The sequence below is a fragment of the Blennius ocellaris genome (genome assembly GCF_963422515.1).
Source record: "Blennius ocellaris genome assembly, chromosome: 2".
Lineage (NCBI taxonomy): Eukaryota > Metazoa > Chordata > Actinopteri > Blenniiformes > Blenniidae > Blennius > Blennius ocellaris.
Genome location: NC_137651.1, coordinates 32,122,130 through 32,145,121, shown reverse-complemented (window position 1 = coordinate 32,145,121; position 22,992 = coordinate 32,122,130). Strand labels below are relative to the sequence as shown.

General features: G+C 47.0%; 1 protein-coding gene across 1 annotated transcript in view; it reads left to right on the top strand.

Annotated features, from left to right (window-relative positions):
- The window catches only part of bcas3 (BCAS3 microtubule associated cell migration factor), a 370,231-nt gene that overhangs the window by 130,259 nt on the left and 216,980 nt on the right, over window positions 1-22,992 (top strand). The window contains exons 21-22 of the mRNA XM_080511322.1: window positions 5,007-5,203; window positions 5,509-5,606. Coding sequence (XP_080367448.1) covers window positions 5,007-5,203; window positions 5,509-5,606 — 295 coding nt within the window. The remainder of the gene's footprint in view (window positions 1-5,006; window positions 5,204-5,508; window positions 5,607-22,992) is intronic.

Genomic DNA, 22,992 nt, shown 5'->3' with positions numbered 1-22,992 from the left:
TATTTTACTGTCCAGCCACTTTAGACAGGCTCATCTATACAGCTGCTGCCATTGCCTTAATGTGGACTGTTTGATTCATGGACATCATTTAGAGGAACTCTTTACGACCTGGGAAGGACATAGAACATGTAGTTAAGTCACTGTCTCCACCCAAGTATGGCTTTTCACATAAAGCCAGTGTTTCAGTGTGTTCAGCAGCGTTGGTGGTTTTCTGCAGAAGAACCCTGGGCAGGGTTAAAGGGTTGGGAGTAGAAGCATCTTCCTGTATTGTGAGATGTTAACAGATTGTGCTGGCAGCCTGAAAGAAGCCAGTACCTCCACCCGGGTCTTTTCAGCTTGGTTAACCATCACAGCACTCATCTCTGGTGTCGGCAGGTAACCCACTACATTTTCACCATCAATAATTCTGCCGCATGCATAATTGATTGGGTAAAATGCACCCCACTTAGCTTGCACAGCCCTGGATCATATCTGCCATGATAGTTTGCCAGGAGCAAAACTATCCATTGCACTCACCTGTATTTTCGGTGAGTTGCTGTCAGCGCTCTGGTCGCGATGCACTCATCAGTGGTTGGAAATGTAACTCAGCAGCTCCACATGCCTTCACATGTACCTGAAATGGTTTGGAAGTAACTCTTGTGGAGTGTTTTGACCATCTGATGCATTCAGGGCAACAAGAACAAATCCAGATGAAACATTTAGCTCTTGTTCAGCCAAACAGGGTCGTTCCTCCTCATTGGCTCCCCGTGGACAGAGTGAGGATGTCAGAGGATCTGAGGGAGGATCGCTGGGCGGACAGAGACATGCTAAACACGCAGGAGCTGCATTGAATCAGAGGCTGAGTACTGCCTCCTGGACTTTATTATTTCATACCAGTTGCCCTCATTAGATCATCAGTGTTGATCAATGGTCCCCTAATGAAATGTGAGGTTTGTCACCCTTCGTGTCAGGAGCTCTTCTGATGGAGCTCCAGACCCCCTGAGCCACTGCAGTCACCCGTCTGTTTTACATTTTAAATGACCATCATCCCACCATCTCCCATCACTGATCGATAATTAGGTTTCAGAAATCAGCTCCAGGCCACAAAGCGTGAGAACGTGGACGGCGGCTGGCGAGCTGCCAGGCTCTCAGGTCGGCTGCAGAATAACAAGGATTTTTAAAAGGAGAAGTGATTGTTTTTTGGTTTTTTTGGAGGAGTTTTTTGTGTTGTTGTTTTGTTTTTTTATTTTTTGGGGGCATTGAAGCAGTTTTAGTGCAGCACCACTGCTAGTTACATCAAAACACACTCAAACATCTTAAACTGTTGTCATTCAAAGAACTCTACATGCAAAGAAATGCAAAAATGTGTTCCATTGATTCGACTATGGAGCTCAGAGACACTGGAAACACGGGTTTTTGGAAAAGGCGCCCAAAGTGGAACTTTTTAAAAGCTTCCTCTCCTTCTCGACGGCGGAGAACGAGACAAGCATCATTGATCACATCCGGAAGAAGAGGAAGAAGCAGAAGTCTCTGATACCTTTGGAAAAAGAAACGCATTCATCTAAAACTAGTAACTGCAACGTAGCTCAACACTTCCCCAGGACAAGCTTATCAGATCCATGTTGCTGTCCTGTCGATAGTGTAAATCAGCTTTATAACATGTATGATAGAGCGTTTTTTTAAAGACACATCGATGCAGGGAAGATTTTACCGTGCTGATAATATTAAATGTTTTTTATAATGACAAAATGAGCACAATTCAGCTTCATCACATGGTGTGACGACACACTCTCATAATCACCGTCAGGATCGTTCCTGAATGACTTCAGCCTTTTTTCTTGTTTTGATTCTCATTGTAAACTGATTGTGGGACATAAAGGAGCAGGTTCCATAAGGTCGTTCTTCCTTCTGCTCTTTTTTTTTTTTAAAGACAAACACGTTCGCGTGGACTAATTCAGTGTCAGCCTCAATCACACACAGTGTGTGTGTGTGTGTGTGTGTGTGTGTGTGTGTGTGTGTGTGTGTGTGTGTGTGTGTGTGTGTGTGTGTGTGTTGATGGTTAACACCATCAATGTCACGGCCAGCCACAGAGCCAAGCAGCTGCTCGTTTGCCCAGTGTGCAGCAAGATGGAGGGTCCAGATGATTAGGCCCAGCGTTGGCTCCTGACACACACACACACACACACACACACACACACACACACACACACACACACACACATGTGCAGTCTTTCTCCCTCCCTCTGTGGCCTAATTTGCACAGCTGTGATAAATTATATATCGGTAAACGTGTACATGCATGTGTGTGTTTCCAGTAGAATTAAGAGAGAGTGTGAGCCGTCGGTACCTGGCAGCCACAGAGGACAGACACTGGGAGGTGAGACATGCTGGGAGGAAAGATAATGCAATGTGAAGAGTGAGACGCCCAGCGGCGTGCTAAGTGCTGCCTGAAGCAGGGAGCGGGAGTTAGCGTGGGAGAGCGGCGGGCGGCGGGGGCTCCCGAGCCGGAGCGCCTCCGTCACTACATGTGAGGTGGAGAGTAGATGGAGAACGAAGGAGGCAGTAATTGTCTGATGTTTACGAGTCACACTCTCAGAAGTCCCGCCTCCTTACACCTCCGGCCAGCGTTAGGTAGGGCCCTGCTGCCGCCACGCCGCCGGCGCCCTCTGAAGCTCCGGACACTCCAGACCTCCACCGCCGCTGACACCAGCCTCAGGCTTCCCCGGGGCGTCGCCGGACTGAAACGTTGATTTTGTCACGTGGCTGAGCTCAGCTCGGAGACAGACACCAGGACCAGGTCCGGTCAGAACTCCACAGACCCGCTGAGCCACGTTCCTGGACCGCATGTTTTCACCTGAGATACGTTGCAGTGGCTGCTGGTTGCTTTTTCATGTTCACACTGGTCCTTTGACCACAGGGGCTCTCACAAATCTGTTCAAGCTCCTTTTCCAACTTTGGCAGCCTGTTTTTATGAGAACATCTCCTAAGGTGGAACTTTTGAAAAAGCTCTGTCACCGTGGAGACGCATAACAACAAGACTTGAATCGCTGCCATTGGTCCTGGTCACTGTGGCCATAGCAACTAGTTCCTCTGCACATGCTCAGTAGAGCCAATCAGAACAAAGTTTCCTCTGTGGTGTCATGACTCCCAGTCCGTATTCTCCTTGGTACTTTTACTTTGACAGTCAACATAATTGCTTGGTAATTTTATTTTGACAGTCACTGTTGCAAGAATGGTCGGTGGCGGAGTGAACAGAGAGAGAAGAAAAGTTTTTCCAAAAATAGAGCTCTTTTTTATTTTCATCTTTTTTCTTAAAATGGTGCAAAACATTTACAGTGTCCTACAATAAAGAACAAAATGTAGAACGGAACACAGTAAACCGAAACTAGGGAACAAAAATGCACAAATAAACTGGCTTAAGTTGCCTGGCTAACTCCGCTAGATCCGGCACAAACTTCTGCACAGCCCAACCGCTCAATCCCCCTCACCAAGACCGTCTAACCACGACCCTCTCTGGAGCCTTCTACTGGCTGTTTATACCTGTAGCTCCTCCCACCGATGGGCCCAGTTATACGAACAAATCAATTAACAAAATAACAATCATTCTAAATGAAAAATAACAAATGCAAGAACGAACACAAACTGCATAATCACACACCATAATTTTTAGCAAATATAATCCCTTCTGCCCATAATAAATACATGTTCCCCCCAAAACCAGTAAAACACCCCGCTACAATGGTACGCGCCGCCCAGAGCGCGTGCACCCCTCCAATAACTGCCCAGTGGTACAGTCCTTCGGCTTCGCCCCCGCGAGGAGGAAGTGCTGGGGCGAAGCTGGCGAGTCTACGGAAATCTCCGTGCTTGTAAGTTTGTTGAAACATTAAAGTGCAAAAACGGCCATGTGTGTAAGTGTGTTTTGTTGCCGGTAATATGTTTTAACAGATGAATGAATGTTTAGAGACATGGCACGTGTTGAAGTGAGAGTGGTGAAAACAAAACAAGCTAATGAAACAAAATGGCGGCAGGCCTCCTGTACACTCTGTAACACTGTTTAGTGAGAAGTTATGGAAAACAGTGAGGTGTGGAATGCTTAAACCAGGTAAACCAGGACAGGTAACTGAATGGACATGAAATGTTCCTCCCCGCAGGAGGTCAGCTGGTGTTTCAATATGCCGGCAGATAGCTGCCTATGCGGGGGGGGGGGGGGTGTGCGCGCGCGCGCGCGCACTTTCAATACTAAGGGTACGTCCACACAATGAGAAAAACAATCTTTTTCTCCACAGCCTTCTCCAGAAAACCTCCGTCCACACGTCACTATGACCTGGGCTCAACACGAGGCTTCAGGACATGTAGTACACATGCCAGGCCTTTAGGGGCGCTGTGACTCACCAAACACCAGAAACGCAGAAGAAGACAGAACACATAGGAATGTAGAGGGAGAATCCTGCTCATAAAGCTCTATATAACTCTAGTACTATAGGTCTATGGCCCTGCGCCTCCTGCTGCTAGCATCAGTAGCTTCTGCTGCTAGCATCAGTAGCTTCTGCAGCTCCACAGGAGCTTGTCCTCCTTGATTGTTGTGTTAGTTGATGACATCACGGACTGTGGCAGGTGGAGGGGGGGGGGGGGGCGATTGCATCATCTTTTTTCCACAGATGATCGTCTTTGCCGTCCACACCGCGGGGGGTTGGGTGGCATGAGCCAGGGTTTTAGAATTTCCCCACTCTGGAGCCCGTGTTGAAAGAAAAAAAAAAATGTTTTCACGCTTAAAAAAACTAGAACCAGCTGGTTTAGGTGAACCGGTTTCACGGTGTGGACGGTCTCTAAAACTAACAGCACCAACTAGTGGAATAACTGGGCAACTACATTTTTTTCCAATATGTCTGCTGTTGATGTGAAAATGATTTTCATATCGTTGCAGTGTAAACTTGAAAATGTCTCTGTTATGACGACATCAAACAATTAATTTTCACTTGAACGGTGGTATAAACCGGGCCGTGGTGTTTCCTCTGGTTCTGGTCCAGGTGGAGATCGTGACCCACACCGGCCCTCATCGCCGCCTGTGGATGGGCCCCCAGTTCCAGTTCAAGACCATCCAGCCCTCAGGCCAGACCACCGTCATCTCGTCCTCGTCCTCCGTGCTGCAGTCCCACGGCCCGGCCGACGTCCAACAGCCGCTGCTGGACTTCGACACAGACGACCTGGACCTGCACAGCCTCAGGTCCGCCATGTCTGGACGTCCACCCCACAGTCTGAGGCTGCACTGCTGCTGACCGGGGCTCTGCTCTATGGCTCTAAGACAAACATTCTCATTATCACCATCCATTAGAATATCATCAGAGTCTCGTCAACGCTCATCAAGCTTCATATTGACAAGCTTTGGTTTTATTCACCTCATTTTTTGGCCTTTTGAACCATTTTAGAATATTTCACATGTTTCAGTTGTTTTAACCAATTTAGACTTTTTTTAATGTGTGTGTGTGTGTGTGTGTGTGTGTGTGTGTGTGTGTGTGTGTGTGTGTGCAGGATCCAGCCAGTCCGATCAGAGCCAGTCAGCATGCCCGGCTCCTCCAGGCTGGTGGGCGACCGCAGAGGGCCGGCCAACATCATGGAGGCAGGATCAGGTAGGAACCTGCTGACGGCTCTGTGATTCTCTCTCTCTCTCTCTCTCGCTCCCTCTCCCTCCTTCTGTGTGTTGGTGGTTGTGATCCCCACATGGTCATTCTGTTCCTTCTCCATCTCCACTCTTCTCATTGTGATCACACTCGCCATGAGACCCACTGGCGATGAAGCAGACATGAGATGTTTCTTCCCTCAGAGGCTTTTTACTGAGAGTCGTCAACATCTCACTCCTCAACAAACTGTGGCGAGCGACGCTCTCCCTCCAATCAGCTTCTAGGATTCTCCAATAGGGAATCCATCTCCTCTGGGGCCGCTTCATTTCCACTTTACTTTGTAATGACAGACTTGTTAGGGGATTAGTGTGTGTGTGTGTGTGTGTGTGTGTGTGTGTGTGTGTGTGTGTGTGTGTGTGTGTGTGTGTGTGTGTGTGTGTGTGTGTGTGTGTGTGTGTGTGTGTGTGTGTGTGTGTGTGTGTGTGTGTGTGTGTGTGTGTGTGTGTGTACACAGTCCATGTTGCACAATATGTTTAATCACACTGATTCAGACAAAGTGTCTCTACCGTCTCCTGTCCTCCACATGTTGTTTCTAATTCAGGATTCATTACTTTTAATCTCAAATCTTCTCTTTTTTTCTTTACTGTTTTCCTGAACTGCAAAATCTCCACACTGTTGTTCATCCTGTCTCACCTCAGATGTTTCACCAGTGTCTTTTAGAAGCCGCCTGGTGTGAGAGTGTGAGGATGAGAACCAACTGGAGTGTAAAGAGATTTCCTCTGCTAAACAATCCCATCTGACGGGATTTGAAGTCGCAGTTGATCTTTTACGGCATTTGCTTGTGTTCCTCCGTAAGGTTTTGTGTGGCGACATTTCTGCACGGAAGAGATGATTTGAGATCGACGGGATTGATTTGGCTCCTGCAGTGAATTTTACAGTAGAGCTGCTTTAATCTGGTTATGGAGTCTGAATAATCCAGTCTCCTCCTTAAATCTGTCTTTTTTCGGGATTCTGTGTGTGTGTGCGTGTGCGCGTGTGTGTGTGTGTGTGTGTCGGATGCAGCAGATAAATCTGGGTCCTGTGACCTCTGAATCTGATCAGCTCTCACACAGACACACAGCTGACTCAGTCACTCAGGTGTCAGAACTATTCAGTGTGTGTGAAGCGTGACGGCGTGTCACAAATATTTGTGCAGATCTGATAGAGCGTCACCTCGAGGACTCTTATCAGGAGGAGGGACGTCACAGGGTCCGGGTCCAGGCCAGACCCAGGACCTGCCTGCTGACCCTGGTCCTGCTCACATGTTTGATAGAAAGGTTATTTTACATTTCCTCTAATCAGCTCCTTTTTTTTGTTTGTTTGTTTGTTTGTTCCAGGAGTGAGTCTTTCTAGAAATATTTCAATTTAAATGGACATTTGTGGTGCACTCATGGTGATTTAAAATAAAACTAATTGTGACAAAAGGATTAGGTTGAAGGGCGAGCCTGTGTGTGTGTGTGTGTGTGTGTGTGTGTGTGTGTGTGTGTGTGTGTGTGTGTGTGTGTGTGTGTGTGTGTGTGTGTGTGTGTGTGTGTGTGTGTGTGTGTGTGTGTGTGTGTGTGTGTGTGTGTGTGTGTGTGTGTGTGTGTGTGTGTGTGTGTGACACCGGGGGACAGCAGCCTGGGATGAAGGTGATGCTTATCAGTGTGTGGGGAGGGTTCAGTGTTGTGTCCTGCCACCGCTGTGGCGCCGCTCCTTATCTCTCTCACACACACACACACACACACACACACACACACACAGTTGTGTGTTGATGGCGTCCCTCTCAGCAGGGGTGTTTACACTGTCTGTTCTGAGCATTGAAATTAAAAGTGATTCTAGTCATTATTTTGTAATAAGCGTGGATCAATATTGGCTCCGTTGAGCCTCATGTTCTCCTCATGTTCTCCTCATGTCCTCCTCATTTCCTCCTCATGTTCTCCTCATTTCCTCCTCATCGGCTCTGAACGAGTGCTGGAAGTAAACCTCCATCGATATCGACAACATGAAACCTTCTGATGGTCACGTGGACCTGAGAAGTTTATTATTCTCACTGTTCACACACTCTCACCACGGTGCTACCCCTCCTCCTCCTCCTCCACCTCCTGCTCCTCCTCCTCCTGCTCCTCCTGCTCCTCCTCCTGCTCCTCCTCCTCCTCCTCCTCCTCCTCCTCCTCCTCCTCCTCCTCTTCTTCCTGGTACTACTCCTCCTCTTCCTCCTCTTCTTCCTGGTACTCCTCCTGCTCCTCATCCTGCTTCTCCTCCTGCTCCTCCTCCTCCTCCTCCTTCCCCTCCTCCTGCCCATCATAGTACTCCTCCTGCTACTTATCCTGTTCGACCTCCTGCTCCTCCTTCTACAGCTACTCCTCCTGCTCTTCATGGTATTGCTCCACCTCCTCATGGTATTCCTCCACCTCCTCTTGCTACTCCTCCTGCTCAACCTTCTGCTCCTCTTTCTCCAGCAAGTTCTCCTCCTGCTACTCCTCCTGCTCCTCCTCCTCCTCCCCCTCCGCCTCCTCCTTCTGCTCCTCCTCCTGCTCCTCATCCTGCTTCTCCTCCTGCTCCTCCTCCTCCTCCTCCTTCCCCTCCTCCTGCCCATCATAGTACTCCTCCTGCTACTTATCCTGTTCGACCTCCTGCTCCTCCTTCTACAGCTACTCCTCCTGCTCTTCATGGTATTGCTCCACCTCCTCATGGTATTCCTCCACCTCCTCTTGCTACTCCTCCTGCTCAACCTTCTGCTCCTCTTTCTCCAGCAAGTTCTCCTCCTGCTCCTCCTTCTGCTCCACCTTCTGCTACTCCTCCTGCTCCTCCTCCTCCTCCCCCTCCGCCTCCTCCTTCTGCTCCTCCTCCTGCTCCTCCTCCTGCTCCTCCTGTATACCATTTAAATTGTAGGAATTCAACGTCATAAATGCATCATGGTATCGAGGTGTTATTTTTATTGTGAAATATTTTTGTGGCTCCAGATGAGTGAATGAAGTGGTGAATATCTGTGTTCCTACAGGATCCAGACCTCTGAGCTCCGGCCATCAAATCCTATTATATGAAAAAGTGTCTGACAATTAAAAACAGGAATTAAATATTCTTGTTTTTTCATTGGACTTCTACAATTTTGTAAATTCATGACAAACCAAACTAGAACTTATGGCAAAACTACTTGTGCAGAAGTTGCTCTCTTCATTCTGAATCTAATTTTCTCAATATATTTAATTAGAAAAAGAAATCGAACAGGTTATAAACGTCTCTGCTTGACAAAGCGTCTGAAATCGGTGTCATCCGAGTGAGACGACAATGGGTTTTTCCCAGATAGACTTTGAGTGATGCGTTCAGGTGACGTGGCGTGCCATTAACATGTCGGAAGCTCCCACGTTAACGAGCACCTGAACACATCACTCAAAGCCGTCATCTACGAAGCAACGTTTCTGCTTATTTGTTTTCAGAAATACATTTCTGAAAACCGTGTTTCTGAACACCGTATCTGAGCCTGTTGAGTTTGCGCTCTGGGCAGCTGCCAACGTTTATATTTTTGTGTCAAATATACTTTATATCTTATGTTTTTTGTGTCAAATATACTAAATAATCCTTCCAAATGTGTCAAATATACTTTGAAATCCAATCCTTCAAATCAATAATGCTGAAAAAAATTGCCATGGATGAGATGCCCGGAATCGCGTGGTCGAATTAATTAAGATTATTCAGCCTCCCAGGTGTGTTCCGTGCATGCATGTGTATGGGTGTGCACATATTCAACGTATCCTGTGTGCTAATGTGTGGCTGATTTGTGGTTAAGAGGACACATTCAACCTTTTGTTCCTGTGCTAATGAGAATAGGATTAATGGTGAATGCGTATCTTGCACAGGTATTCAACCTGTTGTTTGTGTGATAATAAGCACCTCATTAACGATGCATTCAACCTGCATGTGGTATCGTGTGGCTTGGTTAATGGACTGAATTATGAATTACATTTCCAAATAAATACAACATAGTACAGAGCAACTTGCGTGTTTTTGCCATCTTCATGATGCATTTAATGACCAATGCGATAAATACATTTCTAGGAATTACATTTGATGTAAGGCTCGGCGGGAAGCCGTGTATAAATATCCTCAAGTCAAAATTAGCCAAATAATATTGGCATAATGTGTAAAATCCAATCAGTATGAGATCAGAATTCACTCAGCTTATTATGTAACTCCTTTATTCTTCCATAGCGGAGTTCTGGTGTGGAAATAATATGTTGGTAATGATTATAAAAGTGAAGTAATGGAGAGGAGCGTCACAGTGCAGCTCACAACAGCGTCTGTTCACCGCTGCTGTTGAAGACACTTTAATTCTTTATAATTAAAGTTTGTAACATGTTTTTAGTCCATCATCGGGACCCCGCTTTTTTTTTTTTCCTTCACCCGCTGCAATTTTAAACTGTGTCTCTTCATGTGTAAAAATACATTACTATTCATCCTAGGTCACTGAAATATTACAAATTATTCACTCATTATAATAAATCGTCTAACTGGGAATCGTCTAACTGGGATGAAACGCTGAAATCTTGTCTTTTCCACCACCTATTGTGCTGCTAGTGGAATATAATGCAGTTTCTGTTGTAGCACACAGGCTGGCTTTGCCTGAAACGCTGTCGCCTTTATGTCGTACGGCAGCATGTCTGCAGTGAATATCGAGTGACCTGATGCTCTGTGGCGGACTGATGCTCTGTGGCGGACTGATGCTCTGTGGCGGACTGATGCTCTGTGGCGGACTGATGCTCTGTGGCGGACTGATGCTCTGTGGCGGACTGATGCTCTGTGGCGGACTGATGCTCTGTGGCGGACTGATGCTCTGTGGCGGACTGATGCTCTGTGGCGGACTGATGCTCTGTGGCGGACTGATGCTCTGTGGCGGACTGATGCTCTGTGGCGGACTGATGCTCTGTGGCGGACCGATGCTCTGTGGCCATTACTGAACGTCTTCTCTGAGTCCTGAGGCCCGACGAGGCCATAAAGCTGCAGCTCTGCTCCAGTGACTCACTTACAGTCAGTCCGTCTCCCCAGTGTCTGCTCCATCTTATCTCGGCCCATACACTCTGCTTATCTCTGCCTTCCCCGAGGTGATGGGACGCCGTCTGCACCACACACACACACACACACACACACACACACACACACACACACACACACACACACACACACACACTTGACTCAGCATATACTGTATGCCTTTATCGAGGCGACCCTGGAGCACAACAGCATCTACTGTCTCACTTTCCTCCAACTGCAACACACAAGATCAATGTGTGGCTCTGCTGTTATCAGTACACACATCTGCACACTGAGTGTGCAGTGTGTGTGTGTGTGTGTGTGTGTGTGGGTGGGTAGGTGGCGGCTTCGGTCCCAGCTAGACTACACAGTGGCATTTTGTGGCCAGGAGGTCATATCAAGAAAGAAAGAAAAGGAGACAGACCTGAAAGACAGATAACACATCAGGGCTGAGAGAAGACTTCAATCTGTGTGTGTGTGTGTGTGTGTGTGTGTGTGTGTGTGTGTGTGAGCGTGTGCCTGTGTGTGTGGTGTTTTGACTGTACAGAGAAAGCCACCCGGCTGCACAACAGGAAACAACAACAACAGAAACACCCTGATGTGTTGCGTCAGCCATTTTGTTGTTTGTGCTGTTGTCATGTTCGACATGTCTTTGTTGCCTTGTTTTCTGCCTTAGTGTGTGTGTGTGTGCGTGTGCGTGTGTCGTTTATCTGCAGTCGTGAATCAGTGATAGTGTGTGAGCTGGCGGCAGAGCAGAGCAGGCTTATCACAGAGGACACTTCAGACGACCACTGGACTTTGAGTCTGTCTGTGTGTGTGTGTGTGTGTGCATGCGTGTGTGTACGTGTGCGTGCGTGTGCGTGCGTGCGTGCGTGTACACTTTCCCTACTGCTGCAGCGAGAGTACTCGAGTACTACTGACGTGGTGGCACAGGGTTTTCAATAAGCTCGTCAATGTCATTCTGAAAACCGTATTTTATTACTTTTAAACTCAAACTACTCTTTGTGACGAAAGTTTATGAAAACAGTTGTGATTGTGATTTCTCATATGTGGCATTGATTAACTTCTGAGTATTGACCTGGTTGAACTCTTCATGAGGTGAGATCTGAGTCAATAAGAGTTAAATACATGTCACTTCGGTCTCTTCAACTTTTCCTGCAGGTTCGAATCCAACAACTGATGTGGTTTACTGACCATGACCCTTGACCCCCCCCCCCCCCCCCAGGGGGTTCATAAAGTTTATAAAAAATCCCACAACCAATAACTGAATGTCAGAGGAGATAAGTGAAGGAAGGTCTTGTGCCTCTTGAGGACAATAAATACATTTAAACACACTAGCACCATGAATGTCAGAGTTCTTGGTCTTGTTGTCAAAATTGAGAAGTTCTTTCGACAGCTTAGCTTTCTTTCTGCTGGTTTGGTTCTTCCACAGCAAACACACACTAAACCAGCCGTAAAACACAGATTGTGGTGTAACTGGATCTCCCAGGTTGATTAAATCACATTGTACCTCTCGTGTCAGAGGCGTGGAAATACTCATGAAGGCTGTTTTATACTCGACGTGTTGGCGAGCTGACGACATGGACGGAGACGTGCAGGACAAAGAGGGCGGAGCTGAGGAGGAGGAGGACTGAACACAACAAGCATGAAGCCGTACATCCACACTGAAAACACAAGGTGTGACTCATAGATGTCAATTTCCGTCAGTGTCAGACTTCAGCAGAGGGAAAATTACATTTGAGACAATAGTTGTGTGGAACAGATGGAACTGAGCGAGTCACTGTTCAGAACTTTGTACAGCTGCGTGTTCCACATGTCCCACTGTGGTCTGGTGGAAGTGTGGCAGGTTCTTAGCTCCCTGATCAATCCCCATTGTGCTGGGTTTCTCTCTATTCATTCAAATATCTTGGATTTGAATTCAATCTGCTATTTCCCAGTGGATAATGAAGTTTTTTTAGCACCCGGCATCACGGGATGGGCACCTTTGATTTAATATAACCGTTGTTGCTGGAAATGATCCAGAGCAAAACAAAGGAAGCAGCGGCTTCATGAGGCTCGTCGGGCGAACGTGTTGGAGCTGATGTCTCGTTGAAAAATCTAATGCAGAATGAAGTTATTTTTACTTTCTTTTCTTAGTATTAGATTCTCCTTGCCACTGCTTTCGACAAACAAAAGCTCATCATTTGCTCAATAGTGTTAGCTGCATTAAAAAGTATGTTCTTCATCCCTCCAGCAGACATTTCCCAGCTTCCTTCCTCACTCACCAGCCCCGGGGAAGGGTTGTCATGGTTTCTGGAACCATCACCTCATTTCCTCCAACTTTTCTGAACGTGTTTGATCCGAACATACATGATCCTGGTTTCTTCATGGAAGTTTTTGATCTGGTTTCAGATACCAGCAGTTTTAATTTATTACTAGGAGGTGATTTATTGGGCCATCCACATGGAGAAACGAGCTGTTTTTGGCCGATCATCCACACGAGGCAGCGTTTCTAGATGTATTATTTAAACGTGGGTCCAGAGTGGGGAAATTCTATTACTCCTGCGATCATGTGTGGAAAAAAAGATGTAATCACCCCCCTCTTCCCCACCACGGTCCGTGATGTCATCAACTAACACAACCATCAGGGAGGACAAGCTCCTGTGGAGCTGCAGAAGCTACTGATGCTAGCAGCAGAAGCTACTGATGCTAGCAGCAGAAGCTACTGATGCTAGCAGCAGGAGGCGCAGGGCCATAGACCTATAGAACTAGAGTTGTATAGAGCTTTATGAGCAGGTGCCCACTTCTAAATCTCAGTGTTCTGTCTTCTTCTGCATGTTTGGTGTGTGTGGTGAGTCACAGCGCCCCTACAGGCCTGGCATGTGTACTACATGCCCTGAAGCCTCGTGTTGAGCCGTGTTCATAGTGACGTTTGGACGGAATTTATTTTTAGAACCTCTGGGAGGAAAACATCGTTTTGGCTGGTCTGAGACTGCTTCTTTATCCTTATCTGGAGCAGTGCTGCCACAGTTAATTCGGGGGAAAAAAGTGATCCATTTTCTGATTATCAGTTACTCTATAAAAAAAAAGTAACTTGGTTAACTTTTAGGATTACTTGTTTTTGGAAAATGACTAAGTTATATTACAAGCAACTGGTTAGTTACTTTCAGCAGCTGCCGACAGCGCCTCCCATCGTTTGAACATAAAAATGACAACCATTTTTTTCTAGATCACTACCTGGCCTCCTGCCGATAGATATTTAACCTTTGACCTTTGTTCTTTGTTGTATTTATGTCTGATTCATGGTTTTATCATCATATTTTTACGATTGCGGCTATTTATTTACCCGGGGATGTAGCTGTAGTCTGTTGCCTTTTCTATGCAACCTTTTAATGTCCCCTTGGTGACTGAACGCAGTTATAGCACGTTGACTTGTGATTGACTGAGAGTGGAGAAGGGGGCGGGGCAAATGAGCGTGCAGAGACTACTACGTGTGTGTGTGTGTGTGTGCGCGCGTGTGTTTGCCCTCGTGACTTCAAGTGTTAGTGTGCCAGTCCATTAGCAACATCCTGTAAAGCAGTGAGTTAATCAGTGTGGAATCAGCTGCTATCGGCCATTAGCCACATCCACTCCGCATTATCACAGCTCAGTTACCACTGTGTGTGTGTGTGTGTTTCAGTTTCACATGTTATACAGACACGTTGCTCCTCGCTCAGCATCCAGTCGCCTTTGTCACACCTCCGATTTCGAAACGTTTCCTTCAGTTGGTTTCTGTTGAATGATTTTAGAATCATCAGATTCATTGTGAGGATTTGTGTTGTGTCACACCGCTCATCGTCTTCTTCACTGTCCACATGCACCGCCACCATTTAACCGTTTCAGAACCATCGGGCCTCATTCACACTGCAGTTTAATGGAACCCAGTTCTCTGTTCTGCTCACTGCCTGTTGTATGAATGTGTGAACGATCCAGGTCCGATGTTTCCCACCAGACCTCCGGTTTGATGTTTCTACATCGACTGCTTTGTCATTGACGTGTGAGTGACGTCACTGACAGGAGGAAGCGGCTCCGCCAGAATAAAAGCTGTGCCCTGTTGTTTCCTAATTCGTCTTTCCTCCTCATGTTGTCTAGATTTTGTCACTCGTATTTAAAAAAACAATTGAAAATGGATCAACACGCTGACCAGCGTTGCCAGATATGGCGCTATCCCCCATTACGGGAGACTCTCTTACCTTTGAACTTTATTTGATTCATTTGTGTGTTTATTATGGCGTGTTGTTTATTACACATATTATAATTTTAGAGTTTTAACTTGATTCCTACACGAGCTGAGATTTAGGCTGCTTTGTATTGAGGTGTGCAGGTTTTACCTTGTTTGGGCTGAAACGATGAGTAACATCTGGCAACCCTGGTGCCGACCGGCGTGGCGTCCAAATTCATTTCTGTGCCGGGGGGCCCCGAGGCCATTGGTCCGATCGCGTTCACATGGCGGTCTGATGGAGGGCGGGTTTAAAATGTAACAAGAGCGATTATGCAAAATAACTGATCCCAGCAGAAAAATCAGAATTGAGCATCAAGACGTGCAGTGTGAACGCAGCCAGAATCTAGTTAATGTTTAAATTAAGCACAATTCCAACGTGATGTCATTACTCAGGATGTGGCCTGCTGCCTGGGGCTTCTGCATTCTAATGAAACGTTAGACTTCCAAATGACTCTGTGCTTTAATTGTCTTCAAATCCACCGATAGGTTTGTCATCTTCTCGCTCACGATGTTTCTCTTCCGTCACCTGATGCCTGCAGCCTTCATCAGGAACATTTTCACAGTTTTACCATCACAGCATGGGGTCGTTTCTCACACTGAAAACGCCACTCATGCTGCTTCTCATGCTTCTCATGCTCCGTCTGCAGCAGCGTGTTACTGCACATGTGCTCCAGGGCCAGAGCAGCCTGTGCTCCTGCACATGGTCAGTCACTGGACAACTGGAACGACGTTTTCCTCCAGAGTGTCACGACTCACAGTCCATGTTCTCTTGGGACTTGGTAGTTTTATAGTTGACAGCCAACCCGTGGCCTGGCATGCTAACTACGCCGTTTTCATTGCTTCTGCCATTCTGGTGTAAATGGACATCGTTTTCAAAACATTGGCCTGTAAGCTCAAAACCCATGTGAAAGGAAAATGCTAAAACCATCAGTTTTCACTTGAAACGTTGTGGTGTAAACAGGGCCTCTGATTCCCAGTGTCCTCCTTTTATGAGAACATGAATGATGATGTGTCCCCAGTGATTCACCACTGCACAGTCTCCTGAGGGCTGCCTTGAGCTAGCTTGTGTTTGGTTTTGTTTTTTCCCCTGATGCCACGTTTGACACATATAGTTTGTGTCTACATTCACCTGATTGAAGGACTGAACTGAGCAGAGCTCCTGACGAACCAAACCTGAACCTACATCTGACGGCAGTCAGACAGAAGTGGGAGTCAATGGACTAAAACTCGCACATGACACACACCTGTGTGTGTGTGTGTGTGTGTGTGTGTGTGTGTGTGTGTGTGTGTGTGTGTGTGTGTGTGCGTGTGTGTGTGTGTGTGCATCAGGGACAGAGTGCTGCTTTGTCAAGGTGACACAGCACCTCTGTACCACCATCAGCACCACCCTGAGGCGAGAAGGGGCTTTCCCCCTCTCACATTGTTCTCACTCAGACCCAGGAGAAAGAAAGAGCAGGCCTTCAATGAGCCAGTCAGAAGAGCAGGACTCACACACACACACACACACACACACACACACACACACACACACACACACACACACACACACACACACACACACACACACACACACACACACACACACACACACACACACACACACACACACACACACACACACACACACACACACAGCCATCTTTCCCTCCCTCTTCTCTCGTCCCCTTCATACCTGAGCAGCCACTTAAAAGTGCAGGCACCTGTGCTGTGGTATTCTGTCTCCCGTTCCTTTTCTAATACACAGATACCCCAGTAACTTAAACCCCACAATTACCTCCCCGCTCCATAAAGGGCCCTTGTGTGTTTGTGCTATAGCGCTCACACTGACCACAGTGGCCAGGTATTCCAGGAAGATGCCAGGCCATCCGATCTCTTACTTAAAGACAAATACCTTCATTTCCCGTGACCCCCACCACGGCTGCCACCGCTCTCCATCCCTGGGCTCCTCCTCTGCTGATTTGATTTTCATCAATAGGCACCTTTGTCACCTTGCTGCCCCCCCCCCCCGCCCCCCACCCATCCTGCCCATCGCCTCGGGGTGTTTTCGGTGACCCGCCAGCTGGTGACAGGACGCAGCAGGCATCGCTGCTTCTTTGTGCTTTTTGTCATCACTCGTAATGAAGCGGAGGTGGAGACGGAGCGGTTATCTGGAGGAAGAGGAGGAAAAGTGATCCGCTGCAGAGTCTGAAAGGGAAGGAGAACCGGTAGTGACCGGTTACTGAAGTGACCGTCAGTACGAAGCACCAAAATCAAAAGAACGTGACAAAATGCAAGATGGAGCCAAGCTGTTATGGTGTTACAGAGAATTCTGAGACTCCTCAGACCTCCACCGGTCTGGTCCTGGTGGACTCCTCAGACCTCCACCGGTCTGGTCCTGATGGGGTCCTCAGACCTCCACCGGTCTGGTCCTGGTGGACTCCTCAGACCTCCACCGGTCTGGTCCTGGTCCAATACTCAGACCACCAAGCATGAAGATTCAGAGTCACTCCAGTCTCCTTTCTTCACCCTCTTCCTGCTCAATCTGACCTTCATCAGCTCATCTTCATCATGTCTACATGTAAGAACAGACGAGAGGAAGTAAACATGTGGTGTTAATGCAGTGACCTGTGTGTGTGTGTGTGTGTGTGTGTGTGTGTGTGTGTGTGTGTGTGTGTGTGTGTGTGTGTGTGTGTGTGTGTGTGTGTGTGTGTGTGTGTGTGTGTGTGTGTGTGTAAAGATATCTTCATTTCTCCGTCACAGTTTGAAGCGGTGTTCCCGCCACCTGAAACACAACAGTCTGCGCTTGTGTTTAAACATTTCCGCTGTTTGTCTTTTGTTTTTTTCTCCACCTCTTTTCCTTTTCTTCCTTTTTTCTATCTGCACCCCTCGTATCTGCTCAGAGATTTATCGTTTGCCTACTTTTGAAACTCCAGGAAGTGTGTTGGTTCACGTGTGAGAGGCTCTGGGGACTGCAGGGCGGGAATGGTTTAGCCACATGTAGGGATTTATGGCAGAAGAGTGTGTGTGTGTGTGTGTGTGTGTGTGTGTGTGTGTGTGTGTGTGTGTGTGTGTGTGTGTGTGTGTGTGTGTGTGTGTGTGTGTGTGTGTGTGTGTGTGTGTGTGTGTGTGTGTGTGTGTGTGTGTGTGTGTGTGTACGAGAGTGAGAGAAGCTGTGATGGTGTGTGTCATCATTTCATTTGTGTTCCTGCTGATTTCATGACCGCATCTATTCATTATAACTTTATCATGGAAGATAGTTTTACTGCAACAGAAAGAAAATGTGATTGTTATGAGTGTGAGTCGCATGTGTGTGCATGTGCGTGTGTGTGCATGTGCATGTGTGTGTGCATGTGTGTGTGTGTGTGTGTTTGTCAGCCAGCTGCTGCTGCTGCTGCAGAGGAGAATGTTGATGCTCCGTGTTCCCAGTGTGAAAACACACACACACACACACACACACACACACACACACACACACACACACACACACACACAGCCTGGTGTGTGTGTGTGTGTGTCACCCTTTCATTCTCCTGACCTGAATGTTGTGCGGGCGCCCCGCCAGGCGGCCCGGGCCTCCGTCTGCTGGACCTTCAGGATTTGAGGGGGAAGTAATGTAACAGCCGTGCACTGACCTCACGTGCACTCTTCTGCACACGGCCGCTGACACCTCTCGTCTTCTACGACTCATTGTCTACACCACAGGCCTGAAAGACATATTTTGTAGTTCAACTTATAGCTTTTCTTAAAGTTTGATATGAAGCATGTATGTTTTGAACAGTGGTGTTGTTTGGACATGTGTGTGTATTTCAGGTCTATTGACGGCATAACTCAACTCTGAATACCCCAGTAAAGCACATATGCACCTTTTTAACCATTTTAACCATTATGACAGCAAGATAGGCACTGAAGCTTTAACACTGGAAATCGCCCAGCACAAAAATAATACACAACTTGGTGGATCTACTTTCTATTTTCAGTGTAAAAAGCTGGATTGTAAGATAGTTCGTGGCTTTAGCATTATTTTTATCACTTTTTTTTACCAACAAATGTCCACTTCACTCTCATATTATGCATTTGGTTTTTGTAGTTTGTTCACATTGACGGACATTCTTCCAACAATGCCGTTACACTGTTACAATGTCTTTGTTGCTACGGCTGCGTCGCTATGGCGATGTTGCCATGGCTGCATTGCTACGGACGCTATGGACGCCATGGACAACGAACTGGGAGGAAGTTTAAATTCTTGTCACGGCTGACCAGGTTTTTTGCTTTCATTTTTTTCTTTACACAGATTGATTTGCTCACTAAAGTAGTTGCATTTACATTTGACCAACAGTGATGCTCTGCATTGACTAATGACTCAAAACTGTTCAAATAATCTGTTTAATATGGACATAATCTGTTGCTTCCTGAACCTAATTGATCCTCGTAAATAAATACATTTACCTACACAAATCTGATCCCACAACAGTTAATATGAGTGGCTCAAAGCACGTCATTCTCCCCGTTACCCAGACAGCAGGTCCACGCTGTCAATGACTTCTGGCCAATGTATTGTCAATTCAATGATATTAACTGTGTAAAGACCTCCTTCCTCATTATTAGTGAATTGACTAGGAAAAACAAAAACAAAACAAGGGTCCTCATCCAAGATGGCCACCATGCAGATTGTGCTCCTTGCATGAATGTGTAATGAGCAACAGAGGAAGAAGCAGCTGAAAGTTAAATCTGCTCTGTGTGAGTGTCGGAGCAAAGCAGCTTCATCACACTCTGACTGGCTATTTTTATTCTCTCTGCACCCACAATCAGTGGGGACAGACAGAAGACACTGCCGTGGGGGGTGTCTTCTGTCTGTCCCCACTGATTGTGGGGACAGACAGAAGACACTGCCATGGGGAGTGACACATCGTCCCGTCTCTCCAGCATCTCTGCTGCTGTTCCTCCTCCCTCTGCCTCCCTCTCTCTCCTCTCTGACACTAACCGCCTCTGACAGTGTCTCCATGCTGTCGCGCACTAATCCACCTCTGAGAGGTGTTAAAGCACACACACACACACACACACACACACACACACGCGCACACGCACACTGCGTCATTCTAGATCCCGTAAGGTATCGATCTGCCATCCCGCATGCTCTAATGGGATTTTTTACACCTAAGCGGAGGAAAGACCTAATGCATGGCTTCACATCAGGAGCAGTCAGACACACACACACACACACACACACACACACACACACACACACACACACACACACACACACACACACACACACGTTCATGCAGCAAGATAATTACAGTGACCGTCTGCGCTGCGTCGGCAAGTGTGGTAAAAAATGAATAGAAGAGGAGATGCACTCAGAAGCATCAGACTCTCTCAGCATCTGACTCATGTCACAGATGTTCAGACCGTCTGACACACACACACACACGCAGACACACACACACACACACACACACACACACACACACACACACTCCAGATGATCCTGCCTCCCTGTACGTCGACACTCTGAAACAACCAGCATGTCCTCTCGGTGTCTTTCTTCAACTATATTTGAATGTAGGGGAAGTTGTGTATTGAAAAATGAAAACAGGCTCACACATGTGATAATCACATTGTATTTGTCAGGGTGTTTGTATACTGTAGAGGCCTGTAACCCTCGTGACCTTCAACCTTCCTAAAAGAGCTGGGTGTTTCCTCTTTCCACCAAATAAATACATAGCTGTTTATTTAAAAAAATATATACATATATATAGCTTTCACTCTCAAGGTTTTTGAGCGTTACTTCATTATATATTTGCATTTACATCAGACCTTGTGGCAACCAATAATGTAGCAATAGCCAACAACCTAATTAATAACGTGCCAATAATGTCATCATTCCAATGATTTTAAATTTAATACATAATTTAAGTGACAACTCCGCAATAATGTAATGACATCATCTAGGTTCCATTTACACAACAACGTTCCAAGTGACAACACCTAATCCGTTAAAAAAAAAAAATAGTGTTTCCATTGCAGCAGCAGACACACTGACAACGACTTAGTTAGTCTGCCAGGCCACGGGGGGGCGCTGTAGCTTGATGTTGTAATGGAACCACACAGACGTGTGCAGAGAAGAATATACTATAAACGTGACGTACACGGAGAGAAGTGGCATTCTGGAGGACTGATGATGAATCGACTATGAAACGACGGATATAGACCCTAAAACTAGAACCCGGAGCAGCGGCGATACGCGGCAGGTCCGCCATGTTTGTTTACAAGTGGATGAGCAGAAGGAAGGGGGGGGGGGCAGTAACAGGCTCCATAGTCTCTGAAGGACGGCGAGACGACCATGAAAGAGTCTTTCCACCTCAGGAGCCGGGAGAGAAACGTCCCCATGCAGTGGATCTGCACACTGGTGGCCTGGAAACAAACCCCCCCAATGTGACGAGTGTTTTGTGGAGACACTCGTGTTCGTTGTCGTGGAAACGGGGCCAGAGTTATTTGGTCACAGCATCGTGCTGGTATGTTTCAGTTTTACCTTCAGGTTTTTCTCAGCATGCGTTCAACATAGGAACTCCCCAGCTTTGTTTCTGTCATGTTCTGAAACAGGAAGTGATCATAATTAAATGAGCTTTTTCCACAAGATGTTTGGTACCGACGCTCTCAGCTGGACCACAGGACTCAACCGCTCCTTTTCAAACGTCTCACTTGTTCTTTATTGCCTTTCCCTCTCTTTTGTGTTTCTCTCTCTCACCTCGGGCTGACCAGGTGGAGGCCGGCGGCAGCCTCATTTCCTCTGTGTGTGTGTGTGTGTGTGTGTGTGTGTGTGTGTGTGTGTGTGTGTGTGTGTGTGTGTGTGTGTGTGTGTGTGTGTGTGTGTGTGTGTGTGTGTGTGTGTGTGTGTGTGTGTGTGTGTGTGTGTGTGTGTGTGTGTGTGTGTGTGTGTGTGTATTTATGTAGATACTATCTGTTCACCTGCTCCCGCCAAGCCACAGAAGCAGCCATTGTTTATTGATGATAGTCGGCTGAAGACCAAACTACCTCAAGGTGACAACAGGTGTGTGTGTGTGTGAGAGAGAGAGAGAGAAAGAGAGGATAATATCAAGGAGGATATTGTTTGTGCTGTGCTGGGGGGAGTTGGGGGTGAAAGGGGAAGAGGGCATAGCCTTTCTCTCCTCACCTGGAAATTATGTCCTGCCGCCATTTTACTGGAGTGTGTTTCCAATCACTGCAGGAACGTGAGAAATGTCCGCTTTGGAATTCCTTCCAAATTTCCTGTCTCTCTCTCTCTCTCTCTCCCCCTCTCTCTCTCTGTCTGTCTCTCTCTCTCCCCCTCCCTCGCCCTTGACCCCATAGCAGTGATGAGTGTTGATACAGGTTTTGAATGAAATCATAGAAAGGTTCTCCAATGCCAGGCCTGGAGGTTTGGTGCCCTGCATGTTCCAGGTTCCTCCCAGTTGCAACACACCTGAAGGCAACACGGGCCTCGCTACTGGGCTTGTTTACAAGCTTGACGACGACGTCAACATCACATTGAGGTGTGCTGAAGCTGGGAGAGTTAAAGCCTGCAGGACACCGGCCCTCAAGGCCTGGAATTGGGGAACCCTGATTGGAATTGTGCGTTCAACCACCTGTTGGTGTCTGCGGACTTTAATGTTTATATTTGGATTTCTAGTTTCTTATATGTCGATCCGTTCCAAGTCTCAGCTGTCACTTCAATACAACACAGTGCAGATGACAGAACTGTGTCGGGGAGCAGAAAACCTTCATCCTCTCCCTCACAATTTGTATGGATTTTCAACAGTACAGTGGCATTTTGACCTTGTGTGGATCATTTCCTTATTAAACCATTCGATGGTCCTCCTGTGCATCATGTTGTTTGGGTTCTGTCTTGTCAAGAAGGGGGACATGTCGCCCATGTCTGGTGTCAGGCTTCATTTTATCAACAAATGAGACTGCATGATTCATGTTTAATGAGCGACCTCCACTTGACGGAGCCTCAGATGGTTGATTTAGAAACAGGAGTCAGTGATGTGAGAGAATCCAGCTCAGGCTGCTACAGCCACAAGAAACACCGGCTCAGCTGAGGAGACGGAAAGTAAAAGAAGGTCTGAAGCCCCTTTTCCCTGGTCA